Here is a 25,381-nt window from a genome sequence, read left to right on the forward strand (position 1 = left end):
GCGGTTACTGACCAGGAGAAATATGAGAGAGAGAGAGAGAGAGAAGGAGTGAGAGAGCGAGAAAAACAGAGAAACGATGGATAATTGTAGGTTAGGAGATGTATATTTTGCTGGGTGAGCGTACGGCAATTATGTTTATATATATATGCATGTCTGCTCTCTACTTTTACAACGTAACTGACCACTGACCCTGCCCACTCCCCCTGATGGCCACGGAAACAACCACACGTTTCCCTTTAAAACCGTAATAACAGAGTAGAGAGAAAGAGAGAGAGAGATAGAAGGAGGGAATGAGAGAAATGCAGAATAAATGAAGAAGAGGGCAAGAGACAGGGAGTATGAGTGAAAGAAATTGAGAATGAATGTAAAACGGAAATGAGAAAAAGAAACGAGAGAGAGAGAGAATGGGAGGAATACAGAATAAATAATGAGGGCAAATGACAGGGAGAATGAGAGAGCAAATAAGAGAAATGAGAAAAAAGAGCAAGAGAGAGGAGAGGGTGCGAGAGAGAGAAAATTCAGCATAAAGAGAGCAATAGACAGGGAGCATGAGAAAAAGAAATAGAGAATGAGTGTAAAAGGGAAATGAGAAAAAAGAAACAAGAGTGAGAGTACGAGAAAGATTTGAGAGAGAGAAAGAGACACAGAGAGAGAGTGCCTTCCAGGTGAGACTGTAATCCTCCAAGCTCTCTTCCCTGTTTACCTGAGATCCACTGAATGTGTGTTTTTCAGAAATTGCTGTTTTGAAATGCACCAGGGACCCAGGCAGGACGCTCTGACCAAAGAGCGAGACGCCAGGAGCCAGAGATACATCTGTGGGTCAAGGAAAAGCCTGCTTTTACATTGTTATATATAATAGGAAAGCATTTTTATTACTCACCAGTTCATTCATTCTTTCATTTATCTGCTTTAAGTGATTCCTCCTGATCAGGGTCACAGTGGGTCTAGGGCCTACCCGGAATCACTGGACGAAATGCAGGAACTCTGGACAGGGCACAGTCCATTTCCGGGCAAAAGGATCTTAAATCATGCTCATAAGTGCTCCTCGTAAGCGGAGATCATGAGTTAGAAAAAAGTCAATGGTTCGTAACCATTCTGTGCGTGTACTTACCGTCCTCGCTGAAAAAAAAACTTCAGATCTGAAAACAATATTTAACTAGCCTTCCACTGGGAGGAAGCATCTCCACACTGTGGGTCTGACAGGGTGTGGAGCTGGAGAGAAGACTATTTACAAAATCGACAAAATTGGGTATGAGTGTTGCATTATATTTTAAAATATAAGTAAATTACAGGTTTATTAAAGAACTGACAGAGCTTTAAAATGTCTATAGTATTTATTTTCTCTCTCGTCTCACTCTTATGCCATGTCTCTCTCTCTCTCTCTCTCTCTCACACACACACACACGCAAACACACACGCACACACACACTCTACTGATGAATACAGAAAGTGTTCTTCATACTGAATGGCCTTTCACCGAAGGCACACATGCCCGTGTGTACGTGTGGGTGTCTGAGTGGTTAACCTACTGGAAATTCCTCTATAGTAGAGAAAAGTAGCACTGTGTGGACTTACATAAGAGAGAGAGAGAGAGAGAGAGAGAGAGAGAGAGAGAGAGAGAGAGTGAGAAAGAGAGAGAGAGTAAAGAAGTGTATGGATGTTCAGGTGTCTCCTCAAATTGTAGCTGTAGAAGAACATCTGAGTAAAAATGTGATGATTCCTTTGAAAATTGAGATCAATTTTCAGCCTCTTAGAGATACACAAACGTATGAAATGTATGTAATATAATGTTAATGTGTGTGTATTTGTGTGTGTGGCAGGTTTGTGGAGACCAAAATCTCCTTAGGCACTAAGTTTGTTGTGACATCTTTGTCACAAAATGGCTGCCATATTATCATTATATTTAAAAGAAGTTTTTAGGTTAGGTTTAGGTAAAGTTAGGTTAATAGTGGTTAAGGAACAGTAGGTAAGATTTGAATTCAATTTTTGATTTGATCTGATTGTAGGTAAGCTTTGAAATTATTGCTCCTGGGCTCCCTCTACTGTTGCAGAGTGTAATTCACTTTTACAACACTGTCCTGAAATCACAGGTGGGGGGTTCCTACCTTTCTCCAAAGTTACTTATGGTGCTTTTCTACTGCATGGACCCTACTCGACTCTTAGCTCTTGTGCTCTTCCATTTGTACCATTGGAATCAGGTACACTTTTAGTCCCTGCTCGAGTCATGAAATGAGTCGTGTAGGTAGTAAATGTGCTGTGTAAACCATGCAGAGCATGGCCATGATTGGCCAGAGAGACTTGTTTACACTGGGAAATGCAGACATCCAGCACAAAGTAGCAACATGTAAAGTCTTCAAATTACAGCAGTGATAGTCTTAACCACAGATGCTCTACCTACAAGTTGACAGAGAGTCTTATTTCCAATGCACTAATCTGATCTCACTGTTAGGGTTTTGCCAGTTGCATTCTGATTGGTTATCTGTACATTCTCGTATACGCACTTCTTTGTACCGTTTTGTACTGCCTCTTACTGATCCGACATGAATCATAAAGACTGCCTCCTTCTAAAAGTCAAGCCAAAATAGCAGACTAGTGATTGGTCCTTTTGCATGTCAGACAAATATATTTTCCTGCAGTAGAAGGCTGTGCAGTGGTGAAAGGCACCAGACTCTCCCTAGTCTCCTAGTCTGGCAATGTGAGACTACAGCAGTGATCATATCTGTTTTTATCCGACTCACAATGGCAGCTTGAAACATTACGCCATGGTGTTTTGAAGGATAAAATGCTCATCGGATTGGTGTCTGACAAAGTGCAACAAGCTAAACTGCTGATCTGTGAGAACTAGGTTACTGAACCGTGTACAGTAAAAACAAACAAAAACAACACATTAATGCACAACTAGTAAATAGCACCGAACATTAACACCACAGTTGTTGTAGTTTTCAAAACCAGCAGTCGCAATTAGAAACAGGGTTTGTGACATCACCAGCTATTGTAGTGGAGTTGTGCTGAGCTGAGCCAAGTCAAGATGATGCCATGCAGTGAAAAAACACCAATAGTATAGTTTCTGCAGTTCCAAGCACAGAGTAGCAATGACAGATTGTCTGTTCTCTCCATTACAGATCAGTGAAACGTCACATTGATTTTGACACATAATTACAATTTGATCAGGATTTTGATTAATCACTCAGAGTTGTTTATGCGACTGCATAGGTAAAAGGAAATAAACACTCACACACATACATGCGTCTTAATATTTGCTTATTCTTTAGCACATCTATTTATCTATCTATCACTAACCTCTCTTTCTCCTTCTCTTCCCTGTCCCCCAGTTCATCACTGCTCTCTCTAGAAGACAGATGGCAGATGTGTCTAAAATCAATGTCCTTTTTAGAGAAGTGGGCTTTGTAACCGTGGGACAGCTTTATGGCGACTGCGGTGTGTAGAGTGACGGCACAGGAAACCAAACATCTTTACCTGACACCATCACAGAGAAAACACCCAACCTAGCCCACCCACACACACACAGAAATTTATACAGTGGAAATTCTCCACCCCAAACTCCTGATAAACTCAAACGTAAAAGTGTCTGTAGCACAGTATTTCTTTCTGTAACATATCTTTAAAAAGAACCACAGCTGATGTATTATGGAAATATGGAATTTCTATTTCTCTAACAAATCATTCAAAACCAGTATTTGATCTCACTGAGGCTCTAGTATTCCAGGGCCATTAAATCTTCACAGCAATGAGAAGACAGCACTACATATATATGGTAGAAGTGTGGAGACTGCAGCAAAGCAGGGTAAGTGTGTGAGACAGTCCAGTGGGTCAGGTGTGAGTGTTACATGCGCTAAAGTATAAGCTACAGTTACGCTATGAGAATTTCTGCTTATATATATTTTGTGTGTGTGTGTGTATGTGAGAGAGAGAGAGAGAGAGAGAGAGAGAGATGAACATGTGATCCCTGACAATGGCTGAATGAACTACTGTACAGTTCTGTTTGTGACCATGTGTCATTTTTAAAGTTCAGATTTCTCATCCTGAAGGCGGTGCTCCCCATAACCAGTGACTCAGAAAATATTCCACTCTGCATCTTAAATAGGTCGAGTGGAATCACCCCCATAACCAGTCCTCCTGTGCACTGGGAAACACAAAACCAAGTTATGCAGCCCCCTACAGCACAACAAAACAAACTAGACCAATGGGAACAACCCACAACCAAAACAAACAATCACACCAAGCAAGCAACAACATCAGCCAATAGCCCAAGAGCAAACACAGCTTACCAACAACAGTACAATGTGTGATTCAGTTCATTTACCTAAAATAACCACCCAACTAAGCAGCCAACACACACACACACTATTCAGGGTTCACATAAGGCCCTTTCTCTACCAAAAGGAAATGAAGGACGCTCCTGAACTTTCGGACACTCAGTTCATTCAGTGTCAAGCAGCTGCATTAAAAATTAATATTCATACACGATCAGCCACAAGTTTAAAACAACTGCCAGACGAAGGTAGCACCACTGTAGACTGGGTTTACAGTGATCCCTTTTGATGCAGGTGGGGTGGGTGGGATTTGTTCAGGCAGCAAGTGAACAAGAGAATGATCAGTTCCTAAAGTTGATGTTGGAAGCAAGAGAAACGGGTGAAAGTAAAAAAAAGTCACATGATGTAGCGTCAAATGGAGTCATGATGGTCATAATATATTGGTCATTTCCAAAATGGCAGCCCTTGTGGGGTGTTCCCAGTGAGCAGGGGCTAGCACCTAGCAAAAGATATCCAAGGAAGGACAACTGATGAACCTGAGACAGGTCCAGGGGCACTCTAGTCTCACTGATGCATGAGTAGAGTGAAGGGGTTAGCATGGGCTTGTAGCCACAGCAAGCTGTGCTGAGCTGTGTGTTACGACCCCTTTCTCTCAGAGCAGCATTAACTCCTCCATCAGTGAATTACAACTGTGTTAATACTAATTCTAACTAGTGTTTTAGTATGTAGTACAGTTACAAGTGTCAAAAGAGTGCATACTTAAAACCAGTCAATTTTTGAGTATGTTAAATATGGAGAGCAATGTCCCACAATACAGTGGGAAACGGAAAGTGAGGAGCTTGTCACATCTAGAAGATTTTTGCTCTGTCCCAAAAAATTGCCCTACAGAGCACTAAATGTTAGAGAGAGGGACATGAACTTTATTTTGAATAAAATTGGCTTTGATATCTGATACAATGCACTATTTGATAGCAGATTTTTTTTTTTTTTACCTACACTGTGCACTACATAGTGTGCATGGAGATATTTAAGTTTCAGCCTTTGACAAAAATTGGCAGACAGTGTTGCAGACATAACTGGGTGTAATGTGCATTGCTATAGCAAAGTTTTATCACATCTAGTTAGTAAAAAACAGCGTAGCATGAATATATTGTGTCTACTAGCCTGCCGAACTCACACTTTTAAAGTTTAAGTGCATGGTATATATGTACCGTATTAGTGTGTAGTACACAAATGGGATGCAGCCAAACTCTTCTTTGAGATTACACTAGATGTGCTAGTGTATGCAGTAGCTGGACAGTTAAAATGTGAGGATGACCCATACAAAATAGGATGTGTAAATAAAGTGCAGACCACAGACATCATCAAATCCAAACCCACTTGAAGTCACATTGATGACAGACTACACTTTGAAACTTCCTGAGTTCTGAACACATTGGCAATGTTACATTTGTGTGGGGAGGGGCCAGAGAGTAAAAGAGCAAACTCACATTCCCAGAATTCCTCATGAAAAGGTGGTGTGTGTGTGTGTGTGTCTGAGAGACACAGACAGACAGAGTATGTCTGTGCTTGAAGGGGAGAGGTCACATTTAGGTCACAGGTTTCCTAAAGAAGGATGTGGATAGGGATAGGGTTTGAGTTAAGCTCAGAAACTTACACACACACAGTTACATGGTAAAACTTACATGGTAGCTAACAGTTTCATGGTTGTCAGTCGTCCCAGCTCTCTATTCTTTATATATCATCAGAAATATTCCTTCTGAAAATTAATAAGTTTTACCTATTGTCTATTAATAAGGAAATGTAATAAATGAGAGGTGGACTTAGATGTTGAATTTTATAATAAAGAATGCAGTGGAACTTGAAGATGTGTGTGTGTGTTTCTCAAGTAAGAAGCACGCTCTTCCTGTGCACTGCTACTGGGTTCAAAGATATATTCAGTTACACACGTAACAGCTGCAAATTACAGGTGAACACACACATTAAATTACACTCACAGTACACAGTGTTTATTGTTTCACTTGCCTATCTTTATAATCTTCAGTGTGTGTGTGTGAGAGAGATTACATTTGCGGTTGTTAGCACTGAACAAGCTGAAAATGCAAGTTCATGAAGAAAAGGTTTATTTTAAGCTTTTAGTTGTAGCAAGTATGAATGTGTGTGTGTGTGTGGTATGTGTGTTAAACTTCAGCTTACCCAGGAGGAACAGGGCAGCTATTGATGACTCAAGGACACACACCATACAAAAACAAACATATACAAGTTGAGCCTTAAGATGCTCTATGCACCCATGTGTGTGTGTGTTCAATGTTCAGATTTGGTTTAATTTTTTTTTTACATGACTAATATTTCAGTGGTTCAGTTAGAGGATCTGTAACACACCCATACACAAACATAAACACACACACACACACAAGGATGAATATGTATTTTGGTTTGATCTTAGACTCTGTGTGTGTGTGTGTATTTGGGGGGGTCTGTTCCTGACTGAGGCTTTCATTTTTGATCGATTGATCACACACACTTTTTTCCATCCCCTCACTTTGTTTCTGCACTGTACTTAAACTTTCTTTCTCTCTTTCAGCATTTTTTCTTCTTTTGATTCTGTGCTCTTACTTCCTACCTCCCAGTTTCTTTTTCTCTTGCTTTGTCTATTTATGATCCCTTCTCTGCCATACTTTCTATATCTTTCTATTTCCCTGGTTCTTCTGACTTTTCTTTTATTCTCTTTTTCTCTCCCTGCTTTATTTTTCTCATTCTTATTCTCTCACTCCATGTCTCACTGTCTCGCATCTGTGCTTTCATTGATCTCATTTTGCTCCCTCTCAGGATTATAGACTCTGTAGAGGGCTAAAAGCAAGAATATAAGGAGGTAATATACTCCTAAATGTGTGTGTGTGTGTGTGTGTTTAGGGTTAGGGTGTGTCAGGCTGAAATTAAAGAGAACTAAAAGCAGCATTGACGTCCATGGCTCTAAAACTAGCATATATCACACAGCCCTCAAACACACACACTCACACACACACTCAAACACATGCTCACACACACACAAACCTGTCTGTAAGTGCATATGCCGCTGATACGCTTCATTCATGGACTGTGTTAAACACAGTTCCTTTTTATGAAGATGGAACAGATCTTAAAATTTAAGATCATGACAATTTAAAAGAAAATGATACTTATAAAACAAAGTTTAAAAAAAATCAAAATGGTTGGATGTAAAATACACAGTTCTAGACAATCAAGGTGAAGGGGTTCATGAGGTGATGTGTTTTTTTAATGTATCACTGTTTTGCTTTTATATATTTTACACGTACGAAGACATATGGTGTCACTGATGCAAAGTATATATATGTAAGTAAATATTTGTAAGTAAGATTATTTATAGAACACATAAAAACAACCGCCTTTGGCCATAGCGCTTTACACAGGAGCAAATAAACAAAAGCTAAAGACATAATCCCAGCCACACAGCCATGTGGAGCCCATGTGCACTGCCCAGCTGCATACCAGTGAGTTCTGTCCCCTCGCTAACTAATAGCCCCTGTACCAACCCGCCCACAGCTCATGCGCATCTTAAACCCAGTTAGTCCGTAAGATTGTCTGGAGATACAAAGGTGCAGTATTAATGCTAATGCTAAGTGGTAGGTTTGTAACGATAATTACATTGTTGACTTATTGTACAATAAATAGACATTTCCACAATCACTTCTGCTGGCCTCAATATCGCCCATTTTGTTTACATAAGAATGAACATCACGAATAATTTAACCACTTGCTCTGTTTTGTTCTCTGATCTCTGGCGGTAATGTCAATTTGTTTGTTAACAGTGGTTTTATTTAACTTATAATTTAGGGTATTTAAACATTTTTATATTCTGATTACAAAGTTTGAATGTTCTTAATATCTACATTTTGTATTAATATCTACATAGTGTATTGTTCTTCAAATGTGTAATTGCTTTATTATTTTATAAAATTATCATTATATCAGTAAAATGAAATGGTCTTACGATGACAATAAGAGAATTTATTGCAATTATTTCTGTGACAATATACCAACCACAAAAAAAATCGCTACTGTAACAAGCCTAGTGATTTTACATATGTGAGTAAGTGTGTGAGTCACCAAGTGAGTTACAAGCCAATTCCATGAGGTACCTTGCATCTAAAACACACACACACACACAAAATTACAGGTAGGTTCACTACTGAGTTGTAAATATACATTAATTACATTTCTACAAGCCCTGGTTCAATCACCACCACTGTGATGAAATCTTAAGAGTCAGGGAGTTTCTCTACAGCAACATATTTCACATCAAAATCTTCTCAGAGAAAAATGATTAAAATATCCAGAACACATTCAGCCCTGTTTCAACCAAACTTGCTGTCACTGCACACAACAGGTCACAAGACCCTGGCAGACCTTCACTTACACCTGAAAGCTTAAAGTGTACACACAATAAGTAATAAGCTGGAGTAGGTAATTTTATACAACCTAGAAAGTCATTTTTAAGACTTTAGAAAGTGCCTCCCCATTTTTACATCCTCCTTCTGAAGTCAATCCTCTAAACAACAGGAACGCACAGTGTGTTTGTGTTGCTCTGCAAATCCAGTACCCTTCTCCACCCTATGTAGTGTACAATTCAAGTCATAAAATAAGGGTTTTTGCACTCAACTTGTTCACTGTATGTCAGATAATAAAATAAATTTTACCCCTGTCCAACATTTAGTGTGCTGCCTGGGTGTAGCTGCATTACTTTTATGATCTGAGAAGATAGGAAGGAACTAGGTCGGAACTAGGGCATTATTGGGGACAGAATGTAGTTGCATGAAACAATGCAACAACAGGAAGAAACAAAAACAGCACTGGGACTTATTTACTGACTGATTCTCTGCGCCTCAAAGGGAGATTTCTTTCTGGAGGTGAACGTATTTGTCTCTCACGTTCTTTGACCACTTTATACACTCTGTGATGTCCAAACTGACATTTGTGATAGAGAGTGAGTGAGCTGTAAGGAGCCCCAGGCGCCATGTTCAAACAGTATCATGTCTGAAAAAGAATAGTGTAAGAATAGTTAAAAAATGGGCGGCTCTAGGCAGGCAGGTAAGCCAACTACTCATTTTGTTAGGCCCGAAAGAAATTATTGGGTTTTTTACAGTTTTGTTGCCTATATCACAAAGGAATCTTTTTTGTTATTATTATAATGTAGTCAGAGCATGTATTTTACTGATCACTCTCAGTGTGTAAAGACTATTTTAGGAAATATACCAACGTGTTTTAAGAAAAATCAACTACTCTAGCTAGTAAAACACTGCTCTAAAATAAAGCACTAAACCCTGTACTAAACATTACAAGCGTTGAACCCTGCACTAAACCCAAAGTGATGGTTTCCCAAACAGGCTTTGAATTTTCTATCAAAATAAGGATGTAGTCCAAGACTAAGGTTAATCCCTGTCTGAGAGACCAGCCCTAAAAGCAGTAAACCATGCAGCACTAAACCATACAAGAACAAAAACCCATGGTAAACCTTGCAGCAATAAACGCTGCAATATATTGTACTAAACCCTAAAGAACTAAATTTTACACTAAACCAAGCACTAATCGTGGCAGCCCTTAATATTATGGGATGGTTTCCCAAACAAGGATTAAGCCTATAGTCCTGGACTATGTAGCAATTGAAATGTGATTTTTGCCATTAAAAAACAATATAATCCAGGACTAATATTAGTCCTTGTCTGGGAAAACAGCCCTACAAGCACTAAACTCAGCAGTAAACCCTGCAGCAGTAAACCATATAAGCACAAAACCTTGTGGTAAACCCTATACTAACCCTTACAAGCAATAAACCCTGCAGCTACACTCAGCACTAAACCCTGAAGCTCTAAACGCTGTTAAAACCCCTCCCAGACATTATGTATGAAACGTTTTTTAACCACAGGACCCTAAAACCAACCTGGAGAACATAATTGTGCTTTGGCTGCTTGGAAAAACACCCTAACTCCAATGCGTATGAAACCTGCCCATTAGAGCAGCTGCTTTTTTAATAGTGACCTCTTTTGATTCTTTCATGATCAGGAAAGATCTACAGAAGACCGGGAAGTGCACTGATGGCTGATTTGGTTCTGTGGAATATGGTGTAATAATGGGTGAACGATGTGGGTTATTAAAGGCACCATCTGCACCACAACTAGCAATCAGACACAGTCTGTTTTACCCCCATTCTTGTGTACTGGCTGAGGCAGGAACACACCCTGGACAGGGCGCCAGTTCATCACTGCCACACTTCTCCAGGGCCTCAAGGTCCTGGGTTTGATCCTCACCGTGTTTCTGCATTGGTTTCCTCAGAGTGCTTTGGTTTCCTCCTAAAAACATGTGTTGGTAGGTGGATTAACGTTGTGAAACCGTCCACAGGTGTGTTTGTATGTGTGTGATATATTAATATCAGTTAGAAAAAGCTACCCATGCACGCATAGCGTGTTCTCACATAAACTGAATGAACAGTCCTCAGTTCCAAGCAAACCTGTGAAGACAACCCCAACCCATTCTGAACTCAGGTTACTGGAATCAGCTCCAGTACCCCAGAGCCTAATCAATTTTTTTAACCATTGTCCTTTGGCATGATGACTTATGAGATGTTGCTCCAGAGTTCAAATAACTGAGATCACCACTTTGAAGTTGTGCCTACAAACCTTTGGGCATGTATGTTATACTTTCAGTGTATGTGTGTGAACATTCTACCAATTTACAGAACAAGAGTTGAACGTCAGTGTATGAACTTAACCCCAAAAAGACTCCCAGTATCCTCTAAGAGGGGGACGAGGAATCTGGATTTTGGCGCCCTCTACTGGCAGCAAACGTCTATCAGGAAAGCACAAGGTTGTGTTTTATTTCCACTTTTGCTTATCCTGTATACAAACGAATGTCAAAGTCAGTATGAAGACAGATACATTTTTAAATATGCTGACGACTCTGTCACAGTCAGTCTACTCCATGACTGTGAGAATAGTTACGGACCAGTAGTAGAGTTTGTGTTGTGGTGTAAAAAAACAAAAAACAAGGAAAGGGTTATCGATTTTAGACAAGTGAATAAGGATATCCACCTTATAACTATTGATGGTACCACCGTTGAAAGGGTTAGCAGTTATAGAAATCTTGGTACGGTGATTGATTAAGTTGTGTTTTCATCAAAATACAAACAGGATTCTTAAGAAATTTCAACAAAGGCTGTTTTTCTTGAGAAAACTGAGTAGGTTTCAGGTGTGTTCAAAGCTCATGATTATATTTTATAAGTGTTTTATTTAATCAGTCTTGACTTTAACATACATTACCTGGTTTGAAAACTTGATTATTAGGAATAAAAAACGTAAAATCCTCAGTCCTTCGCTGCATATTGTTTGCCCCTTTTTTATGGAGAGAGATTAGTCTCAAAATACTTTACAAATGTTAATCCACAAATAAAACACAAGTCACAAATATGTTTCTCTGTTCACAAATGAATACATCCCAATCTGTGTCTCACAGTCTGCAATTTGTACAAATACAGTTACATTCATAAATACATGTTTTAGGTTTGGTTTTCATATATCACAATTTTATGCGAAAAAAAAATACAATTCTTTAAATTTAAATTGCAAATATATGTAAAGTCGAAGTCTCGAATTTAAAATGTATTTGTAAAATGTAGAATCTGCATTTTTGGATCAAGTCACTCACGTGTTTTCGGTGACGTGCATTTGTTCATTTCCTCTCGCATTTCACCCGGTCCAAATACAAATGCAGCCTGATCCACAAATGTGGCCAGCAGGCGAAGAAGCCACCGCTAGGTGGCACTGTTGTTTCCCCCAGTGTCTCAGGGATGACCTGTAGGCGGGAAATGATAAACGATAAATGATATACAGCTAACTCTGGCTGCTGATTGGCTAAATTAAAGTGATGACCAATGAGAAGCGCATATTCTGTATCGGAGCCGTGGGGTATCTGCCCCTCCCTGCGGTTGAGGGAGAGCATGTCTGAAACAAATCACCCGTTTTAACAATCCAGTCTCAAAATTACGAAACATATCAGTCCTGTACAGTCCAATAAGCAAATAGGGGATGATTTGAACGTATTTTATATGACAACCCTAGTCTGCAGCGACATTAGGGAAGTTCCGCTGGATTTTAACGTCGTTAAATTCCACAGTGATCCCCCTCCTAACGGTCTGTGATATGGAGCTGAATTCAGCGGTTTGGGGGCTTTTTGTTCGAACGTCCACATTAAATGTTGCGCAAATGCGTCTCCATTTAAGTTTGCCCCCACGTCCTAAAACAACAGTGCCACTTAGCGGGGGCTTGTTCGCCTTCTGGCCACATTTGTGGATCAGGCTGCATTTGTATTTTGATCCGGTGAAATGCGAGAGGAAAGTCTCAATATCCAAAAACCCGCGAGAGGAAATGAACAAATGCACATCACGGAAAACACGTCAGTGACTTGATCCACAAACGGAGATTCTACATTTTACAGATAAATTTTATATTCGAAACTTCGACTTTACAAATATTTGCAATGTAAATTTAAACAAATGTATTTATTTTCGCATACATTTGTGATATATCTATGAAAACCAAAAACATGTATTTAAAATGAATTACATGAATGTAATTGTATTTATACAAATTGCAGACTGTGAGACACAGATTGGGATGTGTTCATTTGTGAACAGAGAAACATATTTGTGACTTGTGTTTTATTTGTGGATTAACATTTACGCATTTGTAAAGTATTTTGAGACTAATCTCTCTCCATACATATTTCCCTTCAGTCCAGAGCCATGGTATCCAGGGTAATGTCAGCATACCACCATGAAGGATGAAACACATCCAACAGGATTAACGGTGGACGCAAGAGGAAGCTGTCTGAAAGGGATGTTCGGGTGCTGACCCGGATTGTATCCAAGAAACATAAAACCACGGCTGCCCAAATCACGGCAGAATTAAATGTGCACCTCAACTCTCCTGTTTCCACCAGAACTGTCCGTCGGGAGCTCCACAGGGTCAATATACACGGCCGGGCTGCTATAGCCAAACCTATGGTCACTCATGCCAATGCCAAACGTGGGTTTCAATGGTGCAAGGAGCGCAAATCTTGGGCTATGGACAATGTGAAACATGTATTGTTCTCTGATGAGTCCACCTTTACTCTTTTCCCCACATCCGGGAGAGTTACGGTGTGGAGAAGCCCCAAAGAAGCGTACCACCCAGACTGTTGCATGCCCAGAGTGAAGCACAGGGGTCATGGCATTCCCTTAGCCCAATACTTGTGCTAGATGGGCGCGTCACTGCCAAGGACTACTGAACCATTCTGGAGGACCATGTGCATCCAATGGTTCAAACATTGTATCCTGAAGGCGGTGCCGTGTATCAGGACGACAATGCACCAATACACACAGCAAGACTGGTGAAAGATTGGCTTGATGAACATGAAAAGTGAAGTTGAACATCTCCCATGGCCTGCACAGTCACCAGATCTAAATATTATTAAGCCACTTTGGGGTGTTTTGGAGGAGCGAGTCAGGAAACGTTTTCCTCCACCAGCATCACGTAGTGACCCGGCCACTATCCTGCAAGAAGAATGGCTTAAAATCCCTCTGACCACTGTGCAGGACTTGTATATGTCATTCCCAAGATGAACTGACGCTGTATTGGCTGCAAAAGGAGGCCCTACACCACACTAATAAATTATTGTGCTCTAAAACCACGTGTTTCACTTTCATTGTCCAACCCCTGTAGCTCGGGCTCCTACAAGCCCCCGCTACGATTGGCTGGAACTCACGAACACAGCTCGCTGATTGGCCAGTAGGAATCTCTTCTCAGTTCTCGTTGCCATGGCAATAGGCTTCAAGGAGAAAGGGACAGGAATGTGGCCGTAGTGTACTTTTATACATAGAATTGCTTAAATTAAACAGTAGATAAGATACTCTGAAGCTAAATGTAGTGTATCAGAAAATGCTGCCTACAGAAGTATAAGCAGGAGATTTGCACAGCCCAAATCCCCTTATTAAAGATATTATAAAGTAATTACAGTGATGAGAAATGGTTTTATAATTTTTTACATTTAATTCGCCAGGTATGGTTTTGGAACATTCAAACAGATAATAGATAGATAGATTCAAAGACAAATAGTGCAAAGACAGATAAGTGCAAAAGCAAAGAGGAAAAAGGTACAATAAATATGAACAGGCATGTGCACAGACATTTTAGGGGCAGGTGCTCAAGCAAAAAAAAAAAAAAAAAAAAAAAAAAAGGTAGAATAGAATATATTCATTCATTCATTATCTGTAACCGCTTATCCAGTTCAGGGTCGCGGTGGGTCCAGAGCCTACCTGGAATCATTGGGCGCAAGGCAGGAATACACACTGGAGGGGGCGCCAGTCCTTCACAGGGCAAGAATAGAATATATAACTTATGTATTTATTTTTGTTAACACAATAACATCAATAAATGTTATGCTGGATGCTCTTTGTATGAAAAGGCAAGTGTGAGTACCTGTATGAATGCTGCTAACTGGAGGAGGGGGGGAGGAGCAAGGCGGGAGCTTGTGGGCAGATCAGATTGGGGCAGAATTCTCACAAGAACTCAAATAAATGCTCATCAGATATCAAAACACTTTTGGGGGAAATTGATGGCAGAGAGGGTCATTTTTATTTTTAAATATTGATGAATGAAGAAAACAATTGAGCTCCAGCAGAAAGGAGAAGTCCCTGATGATGTTGTGGACCCTGCGCAGGCAGCGCTGGTGGTGAACATCTTCAATGGCAGGGAGTTGTGCGCCATTAAGGCACTTGGCATTCTTCACCACCTTCTGCAGGGCCTTCCTGTCAGCCACTGTTCCACACTTGATGCTGCAGCGGTAAAAAATTGTGAGGATGTGCGGAGAGACATTGTCCTCCATTGTCCTACTTCTTGAGATTCTCCTCAGGAAGTAAAGACGCTGATACACCTTTTTAACCAGATGGGATGTGTTGTGTATCCATGAAAGAAACACACTCTGCTGGGACACAATCATGTGCAAACAAGGAGAACAGCAGCAGGCTCAACACACAGCCCTGTGGCACACCAGTGTTCAGAGTGAGGATGGAGGACATGTGACTGTCCAACCTCAGAGACTGGGGTCCGTGTGTTAGGACGTCCAAGACCCAATTACACAGTGGGGTACTAATACCCAGGTCACTGAACTTGGTGACTAGTCTGGTGCGGACAACTGTGTTGAAAGCAGAGCTGAAGTCCAGGAACAGCATAAGCACATAAGTGTTCTTATTGTCCAGATGGATGGGGGCTAAGTGAAGGGCAGTAGAAATGGCATCCTCAGTTGATCTGTTTGTGCAGTATACAAACTGGTGGGGGTCCTGTGATGGTGGAAGCATCACCTTCAGATGACTGAGAACCAGTTTCTCAAAACACTTAATCACAATGGGTTGTTTGTGAAGCAGCAGGTCGTTTAGGCACTGGTACAATGGTGGATGTCTTCCAGCATGTGGGAACAGCAGCCTGGGCCAGTGACAAGTTGAAAATATCTGTGAAGACCTGGGCTAGCTGTCCAGCACATGCTCTGAGAGCACGTCTTGGAATGCCACCTGGGCCAGTGGCTTTCCAAGCTTTTATCCCACTCAGCACTGAACACACCTGTTAAATAATAACAGTAAGCTAAAATTGCACCAGAGGAAAAAACTAATATATCAGGTAAATCACATAAAAACATTAAAGTTTTTGGGTCTGAACATGTGCAGACCTGCAAACAAGAACATATCGATACGTAGCACAACTCATCAGAACACCAGCTCCCAAGTGGCTCCTCAGATCTTTTGTGGCTTAATTTATTACTACATTATGCTTAAAATTAATTATATCAAATGTTTATTATTTATATGACACACATGAAACAGATTGCTACAAAAATGTGGTGGAGGACTGGATGATGCTGCAGAGGTTGTAGGAGCAGCAACAATTGCAGTAGACACACTGGCCCCTTCATTAATAGCAGCATTACTAGCATTAATTTTCAGGCATCTCCAAACATGGCACTTTCCCACAAAATACAAAAAAACAATGAAAGCAAAGACTGGCAAAATGCAAATAAACATTTAAATAAGGGAGGTCAGAAAATATCATGGGGTAAATTATTCTGGCAAATAATTACACATGATTTTTCATTGCAAAGAATGTGGTCTCATTTTGGTTGTGGTGGAGTTTGTATTTGGGTTGTTTTTAAAGTGATATACACTATACACTGAAAAACACGTATCTGCAAAATACTAATAAACCTTTTTCCGCCCTCTCAACAGGAATACAGTTTCTGTCCTTTGTGAACACGCTGGTGTCTTTGGAGATCACTCTGTGTGGTGAATCTTTTCCCACACTCTGAACAGGAATAGGGTTTCTCTCCAGTGTGAATGCGATGGTGGATTTTTAGAGTATTATTTGTTGTAAATCTCTTGCCACACTCTGAACACTGATACGGTTTCTCTCCTGTGTGACTGCGTTGGTGAATTTTGAGATTATTCTGTTTAGTAAAACTCTTCCCACACTTTAAGCACTGATACGGTTTCTCTCCAGTGTGAACGCGCTGGTGGATTTTGAGAGTACTCTGTGTAGTAAATCTCTTCCCACACTCTGAACACTGATACGGTTTCTCTCCGGTGTGAATGCGCTGGTGTCTTTGGAGATGACTCCGTTGAGTAAAACTCATTCCACAGTCTGAACAGGAATAAGGTTTCTCTCCTGTGTGAATACGACAATGTCTCCAGAGATGTATTTGTTGAATGAAACTCTTCCCGCACTCTGAGCAGGAATACTGTTTCTCTTCTGTGTGAATGTTCTGGTGCATTTTGAGAGCACTTTGTTGAGCGAAACTCTTTCCACATTCTAAACACCTATACGGTTTTTCTCCTGTGTGAATGCGCTGGTGTTTTTTGACAGCACCTTCTTCTGTAAAACACTTTCCACACTCTGAACAGTAATACGGTTTCTCTCCTGTGTGAATGCGCTGGTGTTTTTTTACTGCACCTTTCTCTGTAAAACATTTTCCACACTCTGAACAGCAATATGGTTTCTCTCCTGTGTGAACATGCTGGTGTACTTGGAGAGAAATCTGTCTAGCAAAACTTTTCCCACAGTCTGAACATTGATATGGTTTCTCTCCTGTGTGAATGAGCTGGTGTATATGGAAATGACTCTGTGTAGTAAATCTCTTCCCACATTCTAAACAGATATAAGGTTTCTCTCCTGTGTGAATAGGTTGGTGTTGTTGGAGTTGACTCTGTGTAGTAAATCTCTTCCCACACTCTGAACACTGATACGGTTTCTCTCCTGTGTGAATGCGCTGGTGTATTTGGAGAGAACCATGTTGGGCAAAACTCTTTCCACACTCTGAACAGGAATATGGTTTCTCACCTGTGTGAACATGTCTGTGTTTTTTGAGAGAACTGTGTTGAGTAAATCTCTTCCCACACTCTGAACACTGATACGGTTTCTCTCCTGTGTGAATGCGCTGGTGCTGTTTGACAGAACTCTGTTTAGTGAAACTCCTTCCACACTCTGAGCATTGATACGGTTTCGCTCCAGTCCTGAAACGTTGGCATTTGACAGAACTCTGTTTAGTAAAACTTTTCCCACACTTTGATAAGTCATCCATTTTAGTTTTGTCTGTATGTTTTTGTGTTTCTCCTCCAGATGTATTTCAATGAGGAGCAGCTGAGGATGTTTCCTGAAATCTGGATCTTCTGCACAGTGTATCCTCAGATTTAATCGTTCCTGCTTTCTGCATTGTGATATAATCCACTTGAGTGATGATTCTGGATGTGCTTTTGGAAAAACAGTAGAGCTCTTTGGAACACAAGGAGCAGGAAATACTTGCAAAGGGATGTTTTTCTGTTCTGAAAGTATTAAAGTATTACAAATATTAGATAAACTTACAAATATGAAATTGACACTACTCTTGCACAATCTGAGCTAATTACCCAACATGCTTTATCTCAGACATGATTTCTGAAGAGAAAATAAGCGTATATGATGTAAGGCAGTACTGCGCTCTTGCCTCCATCCCAGTTCAGTTCAGTTCAGTGCTGAAATCTACTGCATGTTGTGGTCACTGGTTTCCGAGTGGTGCTCAGGAAATATAAGTGAGCTTTACATACAATAAAGTTCAAGGTGAACCTGGCCTTTTGAAGCGAGACATACTGACTGCATTATGGGAAGGTGCTTCTGTCACTTCTTGTGATATAACGTCTCCACAATTGCATGCAAGCCTCAGAATTTTATACCTTCCCATTTCAAATTAAAATAGTTTTTGGACAGGCGTGTCTGCACATGTTTATTTATAGCAATGTATATTTACATTATACTTCTGATATCTACTGACATTATACTTCTGATATCTACCTGCCACATTTTACAAAGTCTCTCTTCACCTTTCTCTCTGTTTAAATGGATCCTCGCCGATTTTACCAGAATAAAAGGATTTTTAAAAGAATTGGATTTCTATTTATTTCTTAAAATTGACATGTTTCAATATTAATTTAAGGTGCAAAGGGGATGATGAATCAATAATGTAACACTGCAACATTCTGTGCCTAGTGTGTAGCTAATGTGTGTATGTAAAGGGTAAGTCAAGCTGTAAACTGTAATTTTATTTAGATTATGTTGTATTTTTGTGCATTTATTACCGTGAGGGACTGCATTTAAGTTTTTCACACACATATTTGTGCTCTAATGAGATGTGACACTAAGCCTGATTTGATTTGACTACAACATTGATTCAAGGAATGAATGCAGCCACTTGAACATTGATTTAACGTCTATTCAGTGAACAATGGACATCATCAGATATAAGACTTTTCTCAGGGGTTCTGTGTGATTTAAGGTCCAGAGTTGTTCACAGGAGGAAGAATAATATCACACCTGTCCCCAGTCTCACACAGACACTGGCCGGGGTTTATATCGCGTTACTGTATTAAACATAAATAACAACTAAAAGTAACACAGCTGCGATTCTCGCTACGTTACTTCTGTTTAAAATGCTTCATTGTTGTTGGAAGGGACACATTCGTCCATTTAATGTGGAACCAATACAACGGGTTCATACATTAATGGTGGACTCGAAAATGCAAATACGATTCAAAACAAGATTCTTTAGTCCGTTCTCTAAACTGCAGTGTGAAACCAACACTTACCGGATCAAACGTAGCCTACAATGTAACAAAAACACGAACTTTGATTCGGAGTTAGGTCCAGATTTTCAGGTGTAAAAACTGTCTTAGAATTAATTCTCCATCTCTGGAAATCTTGATCTAGTGTCTGAAGTGAAGTAAAATTCGAGTGTCTCACTTGTTTATAAACAGAAACAACAGATATCGCGAGAGTACTCTTTCCCCACAACTCGTTCACGCAAAGGGGGCGGGGGTGGATTTTGGCAGAGAGCAGCAGTCTGCACAACATCTCCTAAGATGTATCCACAGTGCCACACACTGTTGGAGGGCGAAGTATTTGTAAGAATACTTTTTTGTTTGGATTCATTTATAAGTATACACACATTTTTTGCGTGGTAAAAGAGATGCACAAATCTGCATATCAAGTGTATTTTTTATCTTAAAATTTGAGCTTCAGAATCATTGTTATGCTGCACTGAACTTAAATGGGGAGAAGAGAGCCTCTGTCGTGACAACTCCAGGCTCAGCATGGCAGAAAATGCACTATGTATGCTAATTTGTGGAGGAGGTGGGAGTTTATTTACACATTTTTGACATTAAATTAACTACATAATTTGTGTTCTCTCGGCTAGAAATTTGTAATGGCAAGAAACGGGTGGAAGAACATTTTTGCAACATGGGTATGTTCTGCTCCATTTCCCCAAGTTTTCTTATCTGATGACCTCAAGGGATTTATATTTATATTAAGTGTCTGTATATTTATTTAAAAAGTTGACACTTGTGTTTTTGGGAGAGAGACAACACAATGTGTAGTGTGATTTGCATGACGAACTGGTGAGATCATTCTTTTTACATTAATTTTACTTGTAGTTTTGATCATTTTAATCATTAGAATCACTTCATTTGCTGAAGAGAGAGAGAGAGAGAGAGAGAGAGAGAGAGAGGCTGGGCTAAGTCATTAAAACATTAAAACTCAATACTAGCGAAGCTGCGTTTACATTGCTCTATGAAACCTCTAATTTGGCACTGGGCTTTGTTAAAAAAAAAAAAAAAAGAATTACTGGAGGAAGTTACAGCCAAACTTTGAGAAATGCTATATAACTTTGTAATAAATAAGATACAATGACAATAGTAGATCAATTATTTCCGTCCTTTGAAGTCATGTCCTTTACAGAGTTCACTTTAATCTTCATCCAACACTTACAACCATCATCTTCAGAGTCATCCTCTCAGTGAAGGTTCAGAACAAGCACCCACATTATCGTCACGTTGATTACAATAACACATTTTCACCACAGAAGTCTCCAAATCCCTAAATGTTACACAAGTCATTTTAAAGGAAGAGTTGATTCAATGATGTGCCACACCCAAATATTTTATAGAACTATAATGTTATTTATTGATCATTACAAACAAAAACACTTCTTTCATTAACAACAAAAACTCAAGCTGACACTAAAATTCCCAGACAGCCGCAAGAAATCAAAACAATGTCTTTAACTTTTTCTCAATGAATCTGTTAATCTTTAAGTGTAGATTTCGAAAAACACTCCCCAACTGGGATTTAAAGGCAACTGTAGTCAAAAAAACACATTTTTATCAAATTCTGATGATGTTTCCTGATAATGTGTTCACGAAGCAATAGTGTCTGTAAATGAGTCAGTCCGGTATGCTAGGCTCCCTCTCTCTCCCTGAGTGTTTCTTTTTTTTTTTTTTTTTAGACAAAGAAGAGTCAGAATGATGAAAAACATAAACCAAGATGAGGAAATTGCCCTATTTCTGTTCCATAGAGGGGTAATATTGACATATTATTGCTGTTTCTGATCACTTAATGTGGAAATGTGTCCAAATTCAGGAGACGGTTAACTGTATTAACGGCAGTGCTACAAAACTAAACAACTTGAGTTACAAATGATTTTCTGTGGGAAATTAAACAGTGAATAAAACCTTACAATTTACACTTCAGAAACATACAAACAAGCTGTTTTAGTCCCCTCAAATACACCATTCTACCTTAAAATTTGCAAGAGAGAACTGCATTTCCCCACAATCATAGATGTTCCCTCTAATGGTATTGTTTCTCTCCTGTGTGAATGCACTAATGTTCTTGGAGCTTTCTCAGTTCAGTAAACTTTTTCCCACACTCTGAATAGGAAAATGGTTCCTGTCTTTTGTGTAAGTGCTGGTGTTTTTGGAGCTTTCTCTGTCGAGTAAAACTCTTCCCACACTCTGAACAATGATACGGTTTCTCTCCTGTATGAATGCGCTGGTGCATTTTGAGATCACTCTGTCGAGTAAATCTCTTCCCACACTCTGAACACTGATACGGTTTCTCTCCTGTGTGAATGCGCTGGTGTATTTTGAGATGACACTGTTGAGTAAATCTCTTTCCACACTCTGAACACTGATACGGTTTCTCTCCTGTGTGAATGCACTGGTGTCTTTTGAGATTACACTGTTGAGTAAATCTCTTCCCACACTCTGAACACTGATACGGTTTCTCTCCTGTGTGAATGCGCTGGTGTATTTTGAGATTACACTGTTGAGTAAATCTCTTCCCACACTCTGAACACTGATATGGTTTCTCTCCTGCGTGAATGCGCTGGTGTATTTTGACAGCACCTAATTCTGTAAATCTCTTCCCACATTCTGAACACCAATACGGTTTGTCTCCAGTGTGAATGAACTGGTGTCTTTTTAGATCACTCTGTTGAGTAAATCTCTTTCCACACTCTGAACACTGATACAGTTTCTCTCCTGTGTGAATACGCTGGTGTATTTTGAGATCACTCTGTCGAGTAAATCTCTTCCCACACTCTGAACACTGATACGGTTTCTCTCCTGTGTGAATGTGCTGGTGTATTTTGAGATGACACTGTTGAGTAAATCTCTTCCCACACTCTGAACAGTGATATGGTTTCTCTCCTGTGTGAATGCGCTGGTGTCTTTTGAGAGTACTCTTTCGAGTAAAATTTTTCCCACACTCTGAACAGGAATACGGTTCCTGTCTTTTGTTTAAGTGCTGGTGTTCTTGGAGCTTTCTCTGTCGAGTAAAACTCTTCCCACACTCTGAACACTGATATGGTTTCTCTCCTGTGTGAATGCGCTGGTGTATTTTGAGACTACTCTGATGAGTAAATCTCTCCTCACACTCTGAACACCAATACGGTTTCTCTCCTGTGTGAATGCGCTGGTGTTGTTGGCGCTTTCTCTGTTGAGTAAATCTCTTCCCACACTCTGAACAGTAAAAAGTTTTCCTTTTGTCTGTACGTTTCTGTGTACTTCTGCTAGATGTGTTAGTCTGGGGAGTAGCTGAGGATGTTTCCTGAGAACTGGGTCTTCTGCACAGCATATCATCACATTTAAACTCTACTGATTTCAGCATGGTGGTATAATCCATTGATGCTTCTTGTGTTTGTGGGAGTACAGTAGAATTGTCTTGGACTCTAGGAGCAGGAGAAGATTTGCATGATTTATGTTTCTGAAAGAGAAAACGGAATAGGAAAATAAAATTCACAGCTAAGTTCAGTTTAACTTGAACAGTGGCGAAGGTATATTAATTGATTGTAAATATGAGTTTGAATCTACACTTGCACAATCCGAGCTCACTTGTCAACATTGATTTTTTCAGAAACAATTTCTCCAGAGTAAATAAGTCTATGTTATGTCAGGCAGTAGAATGCTATTGGCCGTTTGAAGTGGGATGTATCCACTCGCTTTTTTTTTTCAGTGTAGATCATAACCTCTCAGAGAAAATTACAAACATATGTCCTAAATTAGACAAAAACCACAAAGCTATTAACCACCTGCATTTCATGATTTTTTAGTAGGTTTTTTTTTTTCAAAACTGGCAAGATCTGACACATTTAATCTACCATCCCTAGCAAATGTCTACAGCTGTATGGAGGGTGTTAACACTGGGAGAGAATATAGCAGGCCAGGCTAAATCCTGATGAGCCGGTCTTTCACATTCTCGTGTCTGCTTCAACAACACCTTGACTTGGTTTGGGTGGTATAGTTTTGTTAAATGTGTCACATAAATAAGATTTGAAATTAATCCAAACTGCAGCAGTGCCCTTTACTCTGGAGCTAGTTTGCTTTTCCTATAGCTAGCACTGACCATATTGTGATTGCTATAATGAAAACGTAAATGGATGAGGTTTATTATTGACTTGCTGGTAATTAAAAGCAGCAGTTACTAAAGAAGCTATATTTAGCAATAATGTAAAACACTAATAACTGTAAATGTTTAACACAAATTTATTTTGTCTGCAAATTATGATTTGTTTGGTACAATATATTGTATCATAAAAATATGTCACTGTACCTACAGCACTTATTAATTAGTCTGCTCCAGTTTCTGTGAGAGTGAGTTTTTGTTGTTGTTTAAAACATGTAAAAAGTGTAGAAACCCCCCTACGGACATTTATTCAGTAAAACACTATGTAAACGGTGTGTAAAAGTCTCACACGGATATTTCCCTTCAGTAAAACACGGTGCAAACGGTGTGTAAATGTCTCACACGGATATTTACCTTAGGTAGTGTCGCAGTCACACAGCTCCAGGGACCTGGAGGTTGTGGGTTCGATACCCACTCCGGGTGACTGTCTGTGTGGTGTGTTTTCCCCGTGTCCGTGAGTTTCCTCCCACAGTCCAAAAAACACACATCGGAAGGTGGATTGGCGGCTCAAAAGTGTCTGTAGGTGTGAGTGAATGTGAGAGTTGCCCTGTGAAGGACTGGCGCCCCCTCCAGGGTGTATTCCCGCCTTGCGCCCAATGATTCCAGGTAGGCACCAAGTACTTCTCGCTGCAGCCTGTAGGAAGGCGGAGTTGGACATCCTACTTCTTAACCTTTATTCCACGTCTCTTATTCATTATTAGGCTGTACAATGGGGGATTTTTTTTTCATTTCATTTATGATCTCAATTTTTTTATTGTCAACAATTGTTAGACTGTATACAGCTAGAAGGTTTCACCTTTCATTTAAATGTTGTTCACCCAATAATCCATGGTGCTACAGTGTTAGTCACAGCCACAAAGGCTGGTCTCATCAGTCCTGCATTTAAAGATTTAGCTAGTGTTTTGTCATTTATGATGTATTGGATGGTTAGTAAGGTGGTGTATTAAAACAGCAAAAAGTTTTAAAATCCAGTGTTATTAAGTATAGGCTAATGAGCAATTAATTATTAACTATCATAATAAAATATAAACTGACTAATACTACTTGCATATGTATTTAAACCTCTTCCAAAAAGATTCCAAATACAGATGACAATTATTCACAAAGGATAGTGGTGCCACTAATTTCATACCTGATCATTATAACTCCTAATATCTTTGTCAAAGGGTAATTAGCCAGATTGTTAAATAAAATAGAAGACTGTAGCGACAGTGTCAATTACAGTATTTTAAATGCCTAAGTAAGGAATATGAAATAAAATGTAGAATACATGTGCAGATTTCCAACTGAGCAGGACTGGATTGATAAAAAGAAAGTGAGAAATGCATTACACACCTTCAACTCCATTTGCAAAGCCCTACAAATATGGTTGCTTCATTCATTCATTATCTGTAACCGCTTATCCAATTCAGGGTCATGGTGGGTCCAGAGCCTACCTGGAATCATTTGGCACAAGGCAGGTATACACCCTGGAGGGGGCAACAGGGCAACACACACACATTCACAGACCTACCAATGTGTGTTTTTGGACTGTGGGAGGAAACCGGAGCACCCGGAGGAAACCCACGCGGACACGGGGCGAACACACCAACTCCTCACAGACAGTCACCCGTAGCAGGAATCGAACCCACAACCTCCAGGCCCCTGGAGCTGTGTGACTGCGACACTACCTGCTGCACCACCGTGCCGCCCCATGGTTGCGTCAAATAAATCTAATAAAATTACCTTATAGTCATGTAG

The 25,381-nt window shown here is 39.9% G+C and overlaps 2 protein-coding genes across 2 annotated transcripts; both read right to left on the reverse strand.

The window, feature by feature from the left end:
* Positions 1-14,445: 14,445 nt before the first annotated feature.
* Positions 14,446-19,625, reverse strand: LOC136668480 (zinc finger protein 420-like). Its single transcript, XM_066646017.1, has 2 exons — positions 19,486-19,625; positions 14,446-18,189 (listed from the first exon to the last, which is right to left on the reverse strand). Exon 2 carries the CDS (start codon positions 17,946-17,948, stop codon positions 16,593-16,595), a length of 1,356 nt encoding a protein of 451 aa, XP_066502114.1. The 5' UTR covers positions 17,949-18,189; positions 19,486-19,625; the 3' UTR covers positions 14,446-16,592.
* A 1,304-nt stretch (positions 19,626-20,929) lies between these two features.
* Positions 20,930-24,103, reverse strand: LOC136668481 (zinc finger protein 484-like). The gene is made up of 2 exons (XM_066646019.1): positions 23,996-24,103; positions 20,930-22,942 (listed from the first exon to the last, which is right to left on the reverse strand). Exon 2 carries the CDS (start codon positions 22,859-22,861, stop codon positions 21,560-21,562), a length of 1,302 nt encoding a protein of 433 aa, XP_066502116.1. The 5' UTR covers positions 22,862-22,942; positions 23,996-24,103; the 3' UTR covers positions 20,930-21,559.
* Positions 24,104-25,381: the final 1,278 nt, after the last annotated feature.

Source organism: Hoplias malabaricus, chromosome 15 (assembly GCF_029633855.1).
Source record: "Hoplias malabaricus isolate fHopMal1 chromosome 15, fHopMal1.hap1, whole genome shotgun sequence".
NCBI lineage: Eukaryota > Metazoa > Chordata > Actinopteri > Characiformes > Erythrinidae > Hoplias > Hoplias malabaricus.